The sequence below is a fragment of the Chionomys nivalis genome, chromosome 10 (assembly GCF_950005125.1).
Source record: "Chionomys nivalis chromosome 10, mChiNiv1.1, whole genome shotgun sequence".
Classification (NCBI taxonomy): Eukaryota; Metazoa; Chordata; class Mammalia; order Rodentia; family Cricetidae; genus Chionomys; species Chionomys nivalis.
The window spans coordinates 79,577,384-79,594,552 of record NC_080095.1 but is presented as its reverse complement, the minus strand read 5'-3'; the positions used below and the strand labels follow the sequence as shown (position 1 = coordinate 79,594,552).

Genomic DNA, 17,169 nt, shown 5'->3' with positions numbered 1-17,169 from the left:
CCTAGGAGTTCTGTTTGCTTCATAGACTGTCCTGTTGGAAAGAGGCAGCCCACCACCCTCAAGGGCATTACAGACAGACTTAGAGGAAGAGGCCTTGAGGTCCAGCATCCTTCATCAACAGCTGAGAAGAGAATGCTGAGGGTAGGACCTGTGCAGACACAGAGCCCCTCCAACAAGGTTGGTCCCTGAAACTCCATTAGGAAGGTCGTGACTATTATGAAATGCAAGTTGCTAAATGGATTTAGTGATGTGTGCTTCCCCTCTGTATGCTGTGAATATGTTCTACTACCATTGGTTAATAAAAGAAGCTGTGTTTGCCTACAGCAGGGCAGAATATAGCCAGACTGAAAGAGATAGAGAGAGAGTAGAGAGAGCTGGCAGAGTCAGAGAGATGCCATGTAGCCACCAAAGGAGACAGATACCCTGGGAACCTTACTAGTAAACCACAAATCTCGTGGTAACATACAAAATAATAGAAATGTGTTAACTCAAGATGTAAGAGTTAGTTAATAAAAATCCTGAGCTATAGGCCCAGCAGTGTTGTAATTAATACAGTTTCTGTGTGATTATTTCGGGTCTGGGTGACTAGGATGAACAAGCAGCCTCTGCCTATGTTAGCGGAATGTAGAGAATCTGAGAGAGAAGAGCAAAGAGTAGGAACAAAGAAATGGATTAAGAGCCTTATTGATATTTTGCATTTAGTGCTGTGTGCTGGTTAGTTTTATGACAACCTGACACCAGCTAGCACTATCTGAAAGCAAGAAATCTCAATTGAGAAAAATATGTCCATCAGATCAGGCTGTAGACAAGCCTGTAGAGCATTTTCTTAATTAGTGATTGATGGGAGAGGTCCTAGACCATTGTGTGTGGGCCATTCCTGGGCTGCTGGTCCTGGGTTCTCTAAGAAGGCAGGCTGAGCAAGCCACATGGAGCAAGCCAGCAAGCAACACCCCTCCATGGCCTCTGTACCAGCTCCGGCCTCCAGGCTCCTGCCCTGTTTGAGTTCCTGTCCTGACTTCCTTCAGTGATGGACTGTGATGTGAAGTGTAAGCCAAATAAAGTTTTCCTCCCCAGCTTGCTTTTGGTCACGGTGTTTCATCAAAGAGCAGGCTGACGAAGGGGAGAAGACTCGTTCCTGGTACAGTGGACTGACACATGAGGATTCCCTTTTGCAGAGTTTGGAGGGCAGAAGGGAAAGACGGAACTTCACAGGGAGGGCGTGGAAAGGTAGACCTCCTGCAGAGTGGAGGTGGGGCCCTGCCTGGCCTGGAAGACAGGAATTCCAGGCACCAGACCTCACACTCTGCTTCTGGCTGCAGGCCTCCCTGAAGCTCCCAGCCCTCCGTCTCCTGGGCAATTGTTGGCAATTTTTCTCATAAATGCCAGAGGAGGGTGCAGTGTTGAAATGGGTTGAAACTTTGTTATCCCCAGGCTGTTTTCTCACCCTCGGAAGAACTTATGATTGAAGTAGAAACACTTTAGATTTTTACATGGTTTTCTTACTTGAAAAGAGGAAAATTGCAACATTTGAAATGCATAGTTTTCTCGTTTTAATGAGCCGACTCTATTCTAAGATGGCAACGGGGCTACTGAGAAGCTACTGGGAGGACATCAACACACAGATGTTAGCTATCTGCTGAGTGTTCACCATTTCCTCACGGACTGTCTGCAACCAGAATAGGGCATGGTACCACAAGCTACCAAGCATTTTCAGTCAGTTCAAGGAAATGACCCATGGCAGGTTCCTCAGGCGGGATATGTGACTGTAACCCGAATGATGTCATCAGGGTTTTGTAGAGGTGGTTTTAACTGTCTTGACAGGTTGTTTTATTATCAGACCAGCCTCCAAAGAATGTGGGTATTTCATCCCTATCTCAAGCCTGATATGTGTGCACAGATGTACCCTTGACACCAGGACCTGGGTTCGATTTTAGGTTCACTCAGCTCTGAATCAAGCATCTTGGTTCAATGCATAGCCCTGCTCCCTATGAAGGCCAGGGGTATATACTGTCCTCTGGATGTTGTTTTATAGCACAGCCTTACTTAAGTGATTAATTTTACATGCAGCAAATTGTGCAAATAGCTCTCCTTCAAGAACCTAGTCTACAAGCTATGTAATTGCAAACCCAACAGAAGCCGCAATTAGGTTTTTCTTCAACTTTGGGATCTGTTAATAAATGCAGAATCAGATGGTGAATGAATGATTCCCTACACATCGGATAAATAAATTATAAACATTGAATGAATGAATCAATAAATGATTAATAAAACAAGGCATGGATGTGTTTCTACACTAGTAATTTGGTAAATCTCTGAGCCTTGTATCTTTACCACAGAGGAGGGAATAATTCCAACCTCATCATAGAATTTCTGTGAAACTGAAATAGTATTGTAAGGAAACGGTTTCTTAACAGGAAGGGCATCAGAAATATTACTATGTGATTATTGTTTAAAGGAGAGGTTCTATGAAATCCATTTACCGCTTAGCAGAATTTCTAGACTCTAAGCATCTTCTTTATTTTATTTATATCCTACACATACAATAATTTGGTTTTCCTGTCTCAAAGTAGCATCAGCAACAAGAAGTTTTTCGTAAGAATTGCTTTGGAGAATTAGCTCAGTGTGGGAAGAGATTCTGGGTGATAGCTAAGAGCCTACTTTATAGAAAAACAATGATAATGAGAGACCTGGGCCTAGCATACACCTTTAATTGTGGAAACATTTGCTTGACATGGAGGGTTAGATAAATAGGCAGACCAATCCAAGACTTGGATGGAATATCAGAGTTTGGGAAAAATCCTAATGGTAGGTGATCTCAGCACACCTCTAGAGTTAATTCCTGACTTGCCAAGCACTCTTGTGTTTTTTTTTTTAACTTTTCACTATTTGCATTTTTAAAAGTCTACTTTAGGTCCCTGAGTCATGTCTTTTTCAGCGCACGAGAGTTTTCTGATAACAGTGAAAGGCTACAGAAACTTTAGTTCCGCTATGCCTTAATCAGAGCCATCACCGTCAACACTAGGTTACACAATTCTGAAAGATGAGCAAAAGAACACGCCTGTGTCTTGACAAGCAGAGGTCTCCAAGTCCAGGTCTGCAAACCTCATGGGTCACGAGGCTTTCCATCTGTACATCCGGAATCATCTGCCTTGTCTTGTAGCTGTGTGCATGTTTACTATAGCAAGACTATAGCACATTGAGAGGTGAGCTTCACCGATCGGTTTTGATCTGTTCCTAAATAGATACAGCTTCCAGTTCAGCAGTCAGTGTCTGCCTGGGCACCACTCAACAGAGGTGAACAAAGGCTGTTTCTCAAATACGTGTAAGCGTCAATGAGTTTTTTGTTAATTTACTTTATTCAGTAGACCTCATGCCACACATATTTACCTGCTTAATACACACAATTTATGCATAGTCAGGAATGCACCCATTTGAACCACTTGTCGGCACAATCAATCTTAAATCATTTCTCACCCCAGAGAAACACCATACCCCTTCTGTTTCACCCATCACCCCGAATCCCTCATCTCTCAGCCCTGAGACACAAACCCCCGTAGCCTCTGCCTGTGCAGATTTGCCCGTTAGAGACAGCTCCTATGATTAGAATGATGCTGCTGACTTCTGAGATCAAACCGAGAGTAGGCTTGGACACACACATTGCTGTCTGCCACTTTGTTTGCTTCATCTTTCAAGACCCTACCGTTCTACTAATGATCATTTTCTATCTGTTGCCCATGTGTTAAAAGAAGAGCAAAATCTAGTCACACTCTAGAGAATGGGTTAAGCCTTCCAAGGGCAAGCCTGCGTCTCTCGGCTGGCCTTCGGAAAGGAAAGGACGTAGAGGACTGCGTACTTAGGGTCTTCAGGTTCTGCATTCCCTTCAGCTCCTTCACGGTAGCCTCAGTGTTTGTTAGCTCGTTGTGGTGTAACAGGAGAACATGCAAGGAAGGCAGGTTATGCAGGCCTAAAAGACAAAAGGCTTTTAGATGAATTTTTATTGACAAATATAAGTAAGAATCTCTTCATAGTAATTAGATGTTGTAACTAAGCAAGAGAATACATTACAGCTGATATCCTGAGTTATGATTAAGCGTACAATAACAACACCTGACTGGGATGTGGGCTGTTGCGTCATTTCTTCCTACTGTTGTTGCATCAGCCATTTTCTGTGGCAACGATTTTGATGGCTTGAATATCATGTTTGAGTTATACTTGTTCTCTTTGTTTTTGCAATGTGTGTGCCTGTACATGTAAACCAGAGTTACTTCGAATTATAATGCAAATCAAAGAATAATTTCTCATCCATTCAATGCACTCTTTTCAAATTGATTAGCTGGGTGTAGAATGGGAAACCATATGTTCATTTCATTTTTGTTCTCCTGAATGGCACATTCGAAATCATTTGTAACATAAACGAAAGTGGGACAAATCTCTGTGATAGTCAAAGTATGCTTAAATTGTAATAGTTTCTTCCTTACCAGTATAGGGGCTTATCATGGGAGGGTTAAAATGTTTAACATTCTGGTTTCATGATTATTTCCTAGCCAAGGGCTTGCTCCAGTAACCCACCATGTCTCCTGATCCCGGCCTGTCATATACTTTTATACCTGGCTTGAAATTGTCAGCATAGAGACTGTTATAAAATTAAGACAGTGGAAACAGGAACTTGACTGATAAAATCCCAGCCAATAAAATATTTTAAGACAATGTATCGTTTTTATATTTATTCTTACTCCTAAATGTTGCTATGCTTGGGTTCCTCAGTAGCTAGTTTGTATCCTACTGTGCAGTAGAATGGTACTACTATAAAAAATACTCCTCTTAAGTTTTGAATAAGGCATGTAATTTTGAACTAAATAGTAGTATAACATATTTTTAAAAATTAAATGTAAATCATCTAAATAGATATCACATAATTTTAGTAGACATAAGATATTTTTGTATGTTGTTAGCAATCATTACAGTTAAAAGTTATTTAACTAAAAATTATTCAATCAAGAAAGCTTTGAGACATACCTTCTATGTCAAATATTGCGTTGTTGTTTAGATACAGTTCTGTCAGACAATAGTTTCTAGTCAAAAATGCTATCCCATGCAGCTGAAAATGAAAAACGATATATATTATATTTGTAATCATAAGACACCATCAGTGTGGCTTTTAACAACCACAACTACTGTGGCCCTTTTGGACTGGGCTCCAAGTTGTACCTGAACTCCTTTTTGTCATGGCTGTGTGAAAGAAAAGGTGTTTTTAGGCAACTTAACAACAGAGCTTTCTGAGCATACCTGGGCCAAACTGTCACTGGCCTTCAGAGCCGCTGTCACCTGGCTTAAGGTTCTTTTCCTAACAGTCTTTATCCAGTTATTCCCTGGATGGTGTCACCGGACTTCCACACACCAAGCCCCCATCTGTTACTAGGAGCCGAGGACTCTCTAAGATAAAGCATAGCCACATCTCTATCCGTGGGGACCATGGTTTCTCTTGGCTTCCATATCCTTTCTTCCTGGTACATTACATTTCTGATCACAGGTCAGAATCAGATCCAGGTCAGCAAAACATACCAAACCACGCCATAGTAGTGCATTGATACAATTCTAGAGATTTTCTGAAATCATTCTCTGATCTTCCTGCATCCCCCAGCTATTTTATTATTGCATTTTGGCCATCTTCCATCTTTCTCTGGACATCTCTCTGGTCCAGAGCTTGTCAGTAATGTTCTGATGCTACTGTTTTCCTTCTTGCACTGCTCTAGGGCACATCTCTTTTGCTGTTCTGGTAGCCTTTGCACCCACGAAAGCAAAGGCCTCATGCCCTACATAAAGGACGCAGTTCTGCCAAGGAGGGTTGGTGTTAACCTCTCTGCAAGCCACAGCCCCAGCTAGAGCACCAGGCACAGCGTGGCCCTCCTCCTTCCCTTCCTTTGTTGTTGGCTGTTTCCTCCTAGGCTTTATTTCCGTGCACATGAGTGCATGTGTGGAGGAGGGAGGACAACTTGCACAAGCTGCTTCTCTCCTTCCAGGGTGGGTCCTGGGAATTGAGCTCAGGTCATCAGGCTTGGTGACAGGAGCCTTTACCCTCTGAGCCACCTCGCTGGCCCCACCTCTATAATCTCATTTGAATATGCTGAGACACAGTAGAGCACAGGACAGGGGAAGATACTTTTTTTTTTTTTTTTTTTTTTTGGTTTTTCGAGACGGGGTTTCTCTGTGGGTTTGGAGCCTGTCCTGGAAGTAGCTCTTGTAGACCAGGCTGGTCTCCAACTCATAGAGATCCACCTGCTTCTGCCTCCCTAGTTCTGGGATTAAAGGCGTGTGCCACCACCACCTGGCCCCAGGAAGATACATTCTAAGAGTGGCAGATAATTAAATTGAAGAGCGTTTGCTTTACTGCTCCATGTGGGACTATCTCAGGAGTCTGGGCAGCTGGGAATTGAACAAACAGCCTCTCACCAACAGTACTTTTGCAAGCACTGGGGAAAAGGAAGACCACTACAAATGGAAAACGAAGCAAGCACACTCTAGAACAGTGGTTCTAGAGCCAGGGTGCGGCATCTTTGCTACTGCCGGCCATTCAGAGCAGATAATTCTCAGCTTGTTCTGGCTGGGGCCACCTGGACACAGAAGTACACACAGTAGCATTCCTAGTCCATAACTAGAAGATGCCAATAGCACACACTTAGCAATGTGATAATAAAACCTCCCTAAAACAGCAATAAAGTGGGGAAATAGACAGCTTAGAGTTGAGGGCTGATGACTTAGGGGCATGGAGATGAAAGAAACAGAATATGGGGCTGGAGAGACAGGTCCATAGTAGTTAAGAACACTAAGTGCTCTTGCAGAGAATCTGGGTTTGGTTCCCAGCACCTACGCAGTGGCTCACGACTGCTTGTAAATCCAATTCCATAGGATCTGATGCCCTCTTCAGATATTTGTAAGTTGATGCACACATGTGGTGTATACACACGCACGCAGGCACAGACGTACACATGAAATGAAACATCTTTCAAAAGAGGACACTCATTGTTTATTACAGGTGAGGCATTAAGCTAGATGTTTTTACAGATATTTCCTAGTGTGATTTATGTTATTTTTTTCTACCATCTACTCAGGAGGAAACTAAAGCTCAGAAAAATTGAACAACTTTCTGAAGGTACAGAGAATGTAATTAGCAAAGTCAAGATTCAAATCTTAACTTGACTGATGCCACAGTCAAATACTGGCAAGTGTCAAGCTGTTTAACTTGGGGGTACCTCTGTATAAATGGCCTATGAGTCATTCATTTGAAAGTTAGGCTGAGTCATGAAACATATTCTATAAATTAACTTATTTCTTACATTTTAGCCATCATCTCCCCAAATGTCTAACTGTGTATGCGTGTTTAACAATGTAGAGTCTGGCTTCAAGAATGATGTGTGATTGTAAAACAAGACCACAAGACTGTCGTCAAGTAATCTCAAAATCATACACGCAATCAAAACTCTTAGTAGATCAGACTGGGAAGGATGGACCTCAATACGCTATGTCTTTGACGAACTCACAACAGCTCCAGGTGTAAAAAGCTCAAAACTCGTTGGCAAGAATAAATGACCCCATGCTCTTACCACTTCCTACACACTAATAAAAGCCCTAGACTAAAAGGGCCTCTTCCTAGGAGAGGCAGGAATGAAGTTGTTGTTAGATGCTGATGACAGGATCGTAAATGGAGAAGGCATTGCTAAAATGGTCTAGTATGGACATGTGCACAGGTGTCATATTGAAAACCAGCATTATGTATAGTTAATACATACTGATAAAGCATTTATAAAGCCTATTACGACTGATCAATGGATTTAAATAAAGTTATAGGACACAAAATAAGCACACACACTTAGTCGCGCTTCTAGATGCTAAGAAGGCTGGGGATGTGGTTCAGCAGTAGAATATTTGCCTGGCAACCCCCAGCACTACAGGAAAATGGGATGAAAACCAACATCTAGGTAACAATAAGACGTTATTGTTAACTCCCAGAGGGAGATTAAGAAAATAATAGTACCCTTAGTAGTTATAACAATAAAAATATTTATATGTTAGCTTAATCAAAGAGGCAAAATAACCTTTTTACTGGAAACTGTAGAAAACACAAATAAGTAGAAAGGCATCCCTTGTCCATGACTTAGAATTAATCATGCCACCCAGAGCACTGCAATTTCTATCAATTTCCCAATGACACTTTTTAAAAAGAGAGAAAAATAGCCTTAAATTCACATGTACCCACAAAAGGCCCCAAATAACCAAAATTCCTTGAACAAACACAATAAAGCTGGGTCCATTCTACTCCCTGATTCTAAAACAGCACAGCAGGCAACTGCTACCAACATAAAATGAGGAACTCTAAACAATAAAGGCACCCCAGAAACAGGGACACATATTTATGTCAATTGATATTTTAAAATTAATTTTTATTTTATGTGTATGGATTTCTGCCTGTGTGTATGCCTGTACACCACCTGCACACAGTGCCCTAGAGTCCAAAAGACCATCAGATCCCCTAGACCTGGAGGTACAGACGATCCTGAGCTACCATGTGGGTGTTGCAAATCTGACTCTGGCCCTCTGGACGAGAAGCCTCTGCTCCTAACTGCTGAGCCCTCTCTCCAGCTTCCCAGATGATTATTGAGATGGTACCAAGAACATACACGAACAAAATGTTGTCCCTTCTGTAAATGTTTTTGGAAAAACTGGTTGCTCACATGTAGAATAATGAGACTAGATCCCTCATCTCAAACTGTATGCAAAATATTATCTCACAATATTTTAAAACTAAAGACTTAGACGATCTGAAGTTATAAGACCAAGACTATAAGAAAACACAGAAAAAGCCCCATACACTGAGTGATCCGGCAATGAAGTTTTGGTATAATCCTTTAAGCTCAAGCAATAGGCTGAGAAATAGACAACCAAAGAAATAAGAACAGCTTGAAGAAACCGCCCACAGAGTGAAAGAAAAAAGATTAATAGGTAAAACATATTAGAAACCAGAAATGGAAAACGAAACAAAGAAAAACTACAGCAGGTAAACAACTGGATTGAAAGTGGGTAAAGGGGAGTGGTTCTGGGGTGCCGAGGCCAGTGGAGCTCTGCAAGGGTCACCACGCTCTTCGCTCTCGCTCTTCCGTGATTCTCCTCCACTGCCCTGCGTTCTGCCGAGGCAGCGGCTCAGAATGTCCAGGATGGGGGGTGGGTGTGGCGGGCACCAAGAACGAGAACGGCTATTGGCTGAGCATAACTACATGACTATGGAAGAGGAGTGCTGCCTTGCCAGCGATAGGTAGGGCCCAGTGTTTGAGGCCATCAAGGCGGCCACCACTCCTAGTGTCTCCTCAACCCACCTCTGCATAGACAGATTCTCTGCACACCAGCTCCACCGTCTCAGCTGTCTCCTGAGAAATCAGCCTAACCCAGATCTATCACCCTTCAAGTTTATAGAAAGCAGATTACTCTGTTCTTGCCTGGTCCTGGAGCTGAAAAAAAGATGCAATTTACAGCTGGGCCAGAGTCTCGTTAATACAAACACATGCAGCCCATGTTTGACGAAGAAAAATGAGCAAAGGACCTGGCCAGACATTTATGAAAAATGGACCATAAACATGGCTAACAGGTACATATACAAATATTCTCTTGTAGCCGAGACACCACCAGTGGCATATACCTTTAATCCCAGCACTCGGGAGGCAGAGGCAGGGGGATCTCTGTGACTTGAAGGCCAGCCTGGTCTACAAGAGCTGGTAGCAGGACAGGCTTCAAAGCTATAAGGAAACCCTGTCTTGAAAAACAAAAACAGCACATACACAAAACAAAAAACAAACAATAACAACAACAACAACAAAAACCTCTCATGATTAAACTTTGGGGAAATACCAACTAAAATCGCACTATTATATCACCTCATATGTCAGAATGGCTTTTTATGTTAAAAAAAAAAGGATGAATGATGAATGTTCATAAGGATATCCAGAAGACGGAAAAAGGAGTTCTTGTACATTGGTGGGGAAATAAATAATAAATAGACTTTCCTTAATGAACTAGAATAAAACTACTGCATCCACCGGACACAAACTCCACCGCTTAATGGCTGAGAATCTGTAGACTCCCCTAAGGAAAAGTCGGGGTCTGGGGCAATGCCTGCCTGAGGATGAGGGCAGGCATTGTCTCCTACACGCTGAAGGAGGAGTCTAGCAAGATGGGGACTCCCTAGCAGGGGGAAACTGCTGTTTATTCCACGCTGAAGGAGGAGGCAGCGTAGCGAATCTGGGGTATCTGTGATCCACACTCACAGGCTGAACTTGGGCAGGAGGAGGAAGCTGTGGGGCTCCTTTCTGCACACTGTCAACATCCTAACTCTAACCTGGGGAGACCTTGCCATTCCCCTATGCCTGACCTGAGGAAAGTCTTGCTATGTGGATCCCAAACACATAGAGATTCACCTGCTTCCCTATCTCCCTCTGCCTTCTGGCTGCTAGGATTGAAGGTATGCACTGCTATGCACAGCTAGATTGTCATCTTAAATATTTTAATTTTTTGTGTGTAAGAGTGTGTGTGCAAATATTTATATGCACCTTGGGCATGTAGATGCTCAATGGAGGCCGCAAGAGGGTGCTGGATGCCTTGTACCTGGAATTGCAGGCAGTTGTCAGCCATGAGATGTGGGTGCTTGGAACTGAGCATAGGTTCCCCAAGAGTAGTGAGTGCTCTTAAGCACTGGGCCATCTCTCCAGTCTTTAGGCTCTCATCTTGAACACAGTTTGTAAAATTTTGACATAAAATAGATATCAAAAGAAATACACAGAAATAAGACTGACTTAGAGATAAATATATTATTAACAACAGCACAGCAACTCCACCATCATTACCATGCTTGAAGATATTAGAAGGGATTTTTGCCTTTGAAACAAAAAAAAATCATAAAATGGTATCTCCATAAAACTAAGATGCCTGGAGGATTAAGGCACTTGCTGCCAAGCCTGACACAGTGGAAGGAGAGACCCAACTCTTGCAATGTATCCTCTGACCTCCACACGTACCCTGGTACAGGTGTGCCATCTCTACCCCCAAATAACTAAATCAAAATGTAACAAAATAAACATTTTAATTGCCTCACACCTTTTTAGGACAAATCTATATAAAATCTGAAAAATGGTGTCAAGGACATGGAAGAGCTGGATCTGTGCTACACCGTGTTGGGAATGTTGGAAGTGTAACGGCTATGGAGGGCGTTCCTGCAGTCTGATCAGCGACCTCACTTCTGTGTGTATCCAAAAGGATGAAATCAGGGTCCCAAAGACTTATCCCGCACCCCCACATTCACTGCTGCTGGATTCAAAATAGCCCGGGGTGAAAAACAACAGGGAAAGGGATTACAGACAATTAGCAGCTTACATAAAATGGAAGATTAGTCTTTAAATATGCAGAAATCCTCCAGTGTGGCATGTCTGAACTTGGAAGAGACCATGCTAAGTGAAAGAAGACTCCTGAAGGATGGAGGCAGTAAAATTTTACTCATGAAGTTTCTAAAATAGCCAGTCTCCTTGAAGCAGAAAGTAAAGATGGGTGATTGTGGCCTAGGGGAAGGGAAACAGGAATGTCACTGATCAGTCTGCATAAGTTAGAGCTGGAAGAAAATTCCAGAACTCTGTTAGGAAATACGGTACTTGTAGCTACCAATGCGGCAGTGTAATTTTAATATTTGCCAAGGTTGTAAATCTCATGTTAAGTATTCTTTCCTCCCAAACAAGCAAGCACAATCCACAGGAGCTTCTGGAATCTTGAGTGAGGTACTTGGTTGTGACAGTGGTTTCATAGCTGTGTGTATTTGCTCAAAGTTTTTGAGTTGTACATTCCCAGTGTATGCAGTTGTTTGTGCATTAGTAGTACCTTCATAAAAATGTTAGAAATCTGGGCTGGAGAGACAGCTCAGACTTAAGATTCCTTACTGCTCTTGCAGAGGACTAGAGTTTGGTTATGAGCTCCCATATCTGACAGCTCACAACTGCCTGTAACTCCATCTCTGCTGGCCTCAGCCTACACCTGCACCCATGGATGCATATACATACACACATAAAACTAAAATGAATCTATAGAAAACAAATTAAAATGTTAAAACATATAGTAATTATGTAAGGGTAATACAAAAGATTTGCATTTTACATAAAACATATACAAATGTATAATTTTACTGGATTACATGTAAAAAATAAACATTTAGGGGCTAGGTATGTAGTTCAGTGAGTAGAACATTTGCCTTACATGTATGTACAAGACACTAAGTTTTTTAAAGATCAGCATTACTTAAAACTGAATAATGTAATTGTGGTGTGTGCTATTTGAGAACTTGTTCTTTTTTTTTCAATACAAGTCTTTTATTGTCCCAAAAGACCCCAAATCGTATTAAAATTCAGGATCTTGTTTCTGGAACTGGTAACTTAGGTCTACTATCAGCCTGCTGCACTGTTCCCTTTTCAGACACATAGATGCCATCCAAAAACTTCCTGATATCCTTGTTCTTAACTGTTGTGGCCTGCTATATCAGAGTCTTTGAGTTTGAAACAAGTTCAATATCATTTCCTTCAAGGATTAATTCATCCTTCTGGGCTTGAGAGACAGAACAAGCAACGCCTGTCTTCATCCAAACCCTGCGGATGTATTTTTCACCCAAGAAATTTCAGATTTCAACCAAAGATCCATTCTCCTGAATAATGACATTGATGGGGAAGTGAGCATACACGGACCTCATCTTGTAGCAGAAGCCCAGTGTAACACCCTTGAGCATGTTTTGAACCTCTGACGGTGGCCAGTTCCTTCCTGTTGCCCCACCATTTGTCAACCTGGAGCCTCGTCTTCTTCCCAAGAAGGCTCAGCTCTACATTGATGTGAGTGAAGTCCCTCTGGAGGGTTCCTCTGGGGCCCTTCACAATGACTGTGCGCCCCTTCAGAGTGATGTCCACATTTTCTGGAATGTCGACTGTCTGATTGCTGAGAATGGTCTTCATTTTCGCAGTAGATGGGGCAAAGAGAGCAAAACCTTGTTCTTAAGAACAAAAATATGAACAAGAAAACAAACATTTAGATAAAAAGAGCACTTGAAGATTTAGAGTTTGAAAGTAGCCTTTCAGAACATGGTGGGAGTGTGGGAAAGAAAGACTAAGGGCTGCTGGACAGACAGCAAAGCGTGGAGACTAAAATTAGGAACCTGAGAGGAAACTGCAAAAATGCTGACCTACGTTCAGCAGTTAGGTGTGTGCGTGCGTCATATGTGTATGTGTGTGTGTGTGTTTATTATGTGTCTGTATATGTCTGCTTGCATGTGTGTGTATTGTGTTTCTGTGTATTTTCCAGAAAGAGAACAATGTGCATAGATGAGGAAGGAATGAAAATACTTAAGAAAATTCCAAATCAAAGACAGGAAATGTTGGGATTGAAATATTGTCAAGTTCAGTACAGCAGATGAAGACGGTGCATGCCACCACAGCTTTGTTCCTGCTGCTGTGATAACGTGCCCTGACGAATACCAACTTACGGGAGAGAGAATTCATTTTAATCATCACAGCAGGGAAGTTGAGGTACAGAGGAATTAAGACAATTGGTCACATTACCTCCGTGGTGAAGAGCACAGACTGATGAATGCACGTATGTTTAATATTCTCCTCACTTTCTCCACTTAATACAATTCAGGACCAAACCCCAGGCATGGGTGTTGACTGCCACAGGCCAGGTCTTGCTGTAACAACACAATCAATGCAATTCCCTGCAGACCAACCTTTTCAGGTGAGTCTAATTGCATCAAATTGAAAACTAAAACTAACCATCACACTTATCAACACAAATCATGAAACGTCAGAACACCTGACCACAAACCCAAAATTCTACTGGTAAAATAATATTTGAATCTTGGTTTAAATATGAGGACTGAACACACACAATCACAGGCATTCACAGTAAGAAAACATGTCTGACCTGCAACCCTTATCCAGGAATATAGGGAAGGAAAAGGAAGACAGGCCCTCCAGGAGATGGGAGGTTTTCTTAGGGTGGTCGTAAAGGTGGACAGGAGCTGCAGACAGACCCAGAGGTTAGTCAGCCAGAGCACTTCCAAAGGACCTGGACAAACTTAAGACAATGGGAGGAACTGAATGCATTCAGGTGTGTTTTGTTGACAAGCCTTTGGATTGAGTAGGTAGTAACAGCATTGAAAAGGTATGTTAGTTTGCTAGAGCAGATCAGGGAATGGTTGGCTGAAATAGAAGAGAAAATCCTTCACGGTTGTAGAGGCGATGTCTGGGGCTGAGAAGCGGGTGGGAGCGGTTTTAGTTCTTGGGCCCCTCCTGGCTTGTAGAAGCCATCTTCCTCCGGTCTCACGTGGGCTTCCTTCTGTGCATATGAAGCATCTCTTTGTGAGTTTTAATCTTCTCTTTTATAAAATTGCCAGCCATATTGGATTAGGGCCCACCCTTAATACCCCATTTAACTTAATTACTTCTAAATGCCCTATCTCCAATACATTCATTCACGCAGGATCAGGGATCAGGAATTCTCCATATGAATACAGGGAGACACAATTCAGCCCTAAAGGGGGAAAATCAAATAAGAACTCCAGGGAATCAGAAGCACAATAAAGGAAAAGTGGAGTATAATACATGGTTTAGTTCTGAAAAGCATACTTTGTCTTAACAATATAATGAGTGAATATTGATTTAACTGAAATTACAGTACAACCACATCAGGAGGCCAGGAAGTGGTAAGTATGTATGTGTGTGGCATAAGTGGGGCAAGAAAGAGAAGGAACCAAACCCTCACGTTCCTTAGTAGGAGCAAATAGCTGCTGTGCAAAGGAGAACGGACAGGAACTAGCAATGCCGGCCGGGGTGGGCTTGGCAGAAGTGCCGGTAGTTGGCGAAGGATCACAGAGAAGAACTGAAAGGTGTGCATTTGAGGACAGCAGATGGGGCAAGCCACTGGTCCGGCTGCTAATTCACAGAACTACCTAATCCTGTAAATGTTTGCTCTATGAGTATGTAGTGGATTTAAAATAAAAATCTGCTCAAAGGGGCAGAAGGCTGAGTCAGGGTTTAGCCATGACTGCACGTGTGCATGTTTTCATTAGTGCCCATATACCCCTCAGCATCCGTTGTCCTGGTGAACTCTGAAGCAGTCAAGGACACAGCACTTTGTAGGAGACGCTCTAAAGGATTATGGAATCTGATAATCACTGATGGAGCCTGGCTCTCCCAAGCTTTCAGTTCCACATCCAGCCATGAAATAGTTGCTCTTTCTGGGCCACTCTCTCAGGAATCATTATTTCTGTTCCTTTAATTTTTTTTATCTAATAAAACTTGAGAGATGCCATAATTTCTCAGAACTGAACCTTTTCTACATAATTCCAAGGCTTCCTCATCAAGCAATTCTTTATAGAAATTAGATTGTACTTCTGTCAGACAAGATACTCTCTTCCCCAGACTTCCTGCAGGTAGGCATGGACAGGATCCAGACCAAGCCACTACAGCATATCTACTCTGTACTTCAATCAGTAATCAACAAGATAAAATATTGAATTCACTCTTCTGGCAGCAGTGTTGTCCATAGCAGTGAGCGTGGTGGCAGTGTGGACACAGTCTGTGCACAGCGGCTGGTGCTGCTGACACCAACAGTGCTAGAAGCATGGACTTGTGCGGCTCTGTTTGCACAAATCCACTCTCCAATCTGGTTCTTAATTTTCTCACAGTTGCATTTGATCCTGAGAATTTTCTGAAGTTTATTTCTAAGCCTCATAATATCCACCCAGTATCTTTTCAATAAGTATGTTTCCTTCTTAAACAGGAGGATAATATTTCAATTCACTTGCATAGGTGACCATGTGAAGAAAAATCCCTAACTGTGAAGTCTATAAATAGGAACCAAGACATCAAATTAACAAAAGGAAAATGTTGAGAAAAATATCCCTAACTTACTATCCTCAAGTTTATAATTGATGACCAAGACATGTCATTTGTGAGTCACTGACAAATTGGAATTTTGCATTTATAAGAAAATTCTAAGGTTTTAATTTACTCATCCTTCTAAAAAGCAGGCAATGCCAGGCTGCTGAAATCTATTGGCAAGGCAGTGAGGAAAAACAAACAAAAGCCCCTGACTTTGTTGTAGTAGTAGAGAAAGATTGGATAAATAAACACGCACACACAATAAGTAAATTGCACACTATAAAGTGGATAAATGTTGTGGGAAAAGGTCTGGAGATAGAAAAGAGGGCTGTTGCTGTTGGGAGAGCCGGCTTCCAAGGAGGGATGCCTGGGAAGGCTCTGTGAAGGAGGCAGAGAGAAGGCTAGCATGTGTCGGACCAACACTGGGAGGAGCCAAGGCTAGAGAGACAAACAGGATGGTTCCTGGAATGGCTGAACAATGTGGTGATGGTCTCAGAAACTCTACATTCGTGTGCAAACCAACTTATTTATGTTTGAATATTGAAATACCAGTATTTCTTAAAGTAGAATTTTAAGTATTAGTCAGAGAAGAATCTTTTAAAAATGTCATTATTAAAATTATTTTTAAGTCATCATTTAGTTACCCGCAAATGTCATGATTCTGCTTTTCTTTGTGGCTGTATAAAACTCATGTATCACATTCTTTATTCATTCATTGGTTGACTTCCACGGTAGCTGCATAGGTTGCGTTCACACTAGCACTGAATGAGTTCCCCTTTCCCAATGTCCTTACTAGCGTTTCCTATCATATTCTTACTAGAGTGCAGGAGAATCTTACAGAAACTTAAATTTGAGTTTTGTTTGAGAGAATTTTAATAATATAACATATAGGTGGAAACTCTAGGTTCCTAAATTCATTGCTACGGTGTTTCTGCCTAATAAATTAAAACAATATGTTCATTTTATCCAGGCTTAAAACAGATAAACTTAAAAAAAAATTAAATTTGTGCCAGGCAGTGGTGGCGCACATCTTTAACCCCAGTGCTTGGGAGGCAGAGGCAGGAGGATCTCTGTAAGTTCAAGGCCAGCCTGGTCTACAAGAGCTAGTTCCAGGACAGGCTCCAAAAACTACAAAGAAACTCTGTCTCGAAAAACCAAAATAAACAAATAAACAAACAAATAAATATTTTCACTTACCCCCTCTTATTTGGAAATTACT

The 17,169-nt window shown here is 41.9% G+C and overlaps 1 protein-coding gene across 1 annotated transcript in view; it reads right to left on the bottom strand.

The window, feature by feature from the left end:
• Positions 1–17,169, bottom strand: part of Lrrc72 (leucine rich repeat containing 72) — a 40,499-nt gene that overhangs the window by 9,324 nt on the left and 14,006 nt on the right. Inside the window, exons 4-5 of the mRNA XM_057783372.1 lie at positions 5,017–5,098; positions 3,854–3,964 (exon numbers count right to left, since the gene is read on the bottom strand). Coding sequence (XP_057639355.1) covers positions 3,854–3,964; positions 5,017–5,098 — 193 coding nt within the window. The remainder of the gene's footprint in view (positions 1–3,853; positions 3,965–5,016; positions 5,099–17,169) is intronic.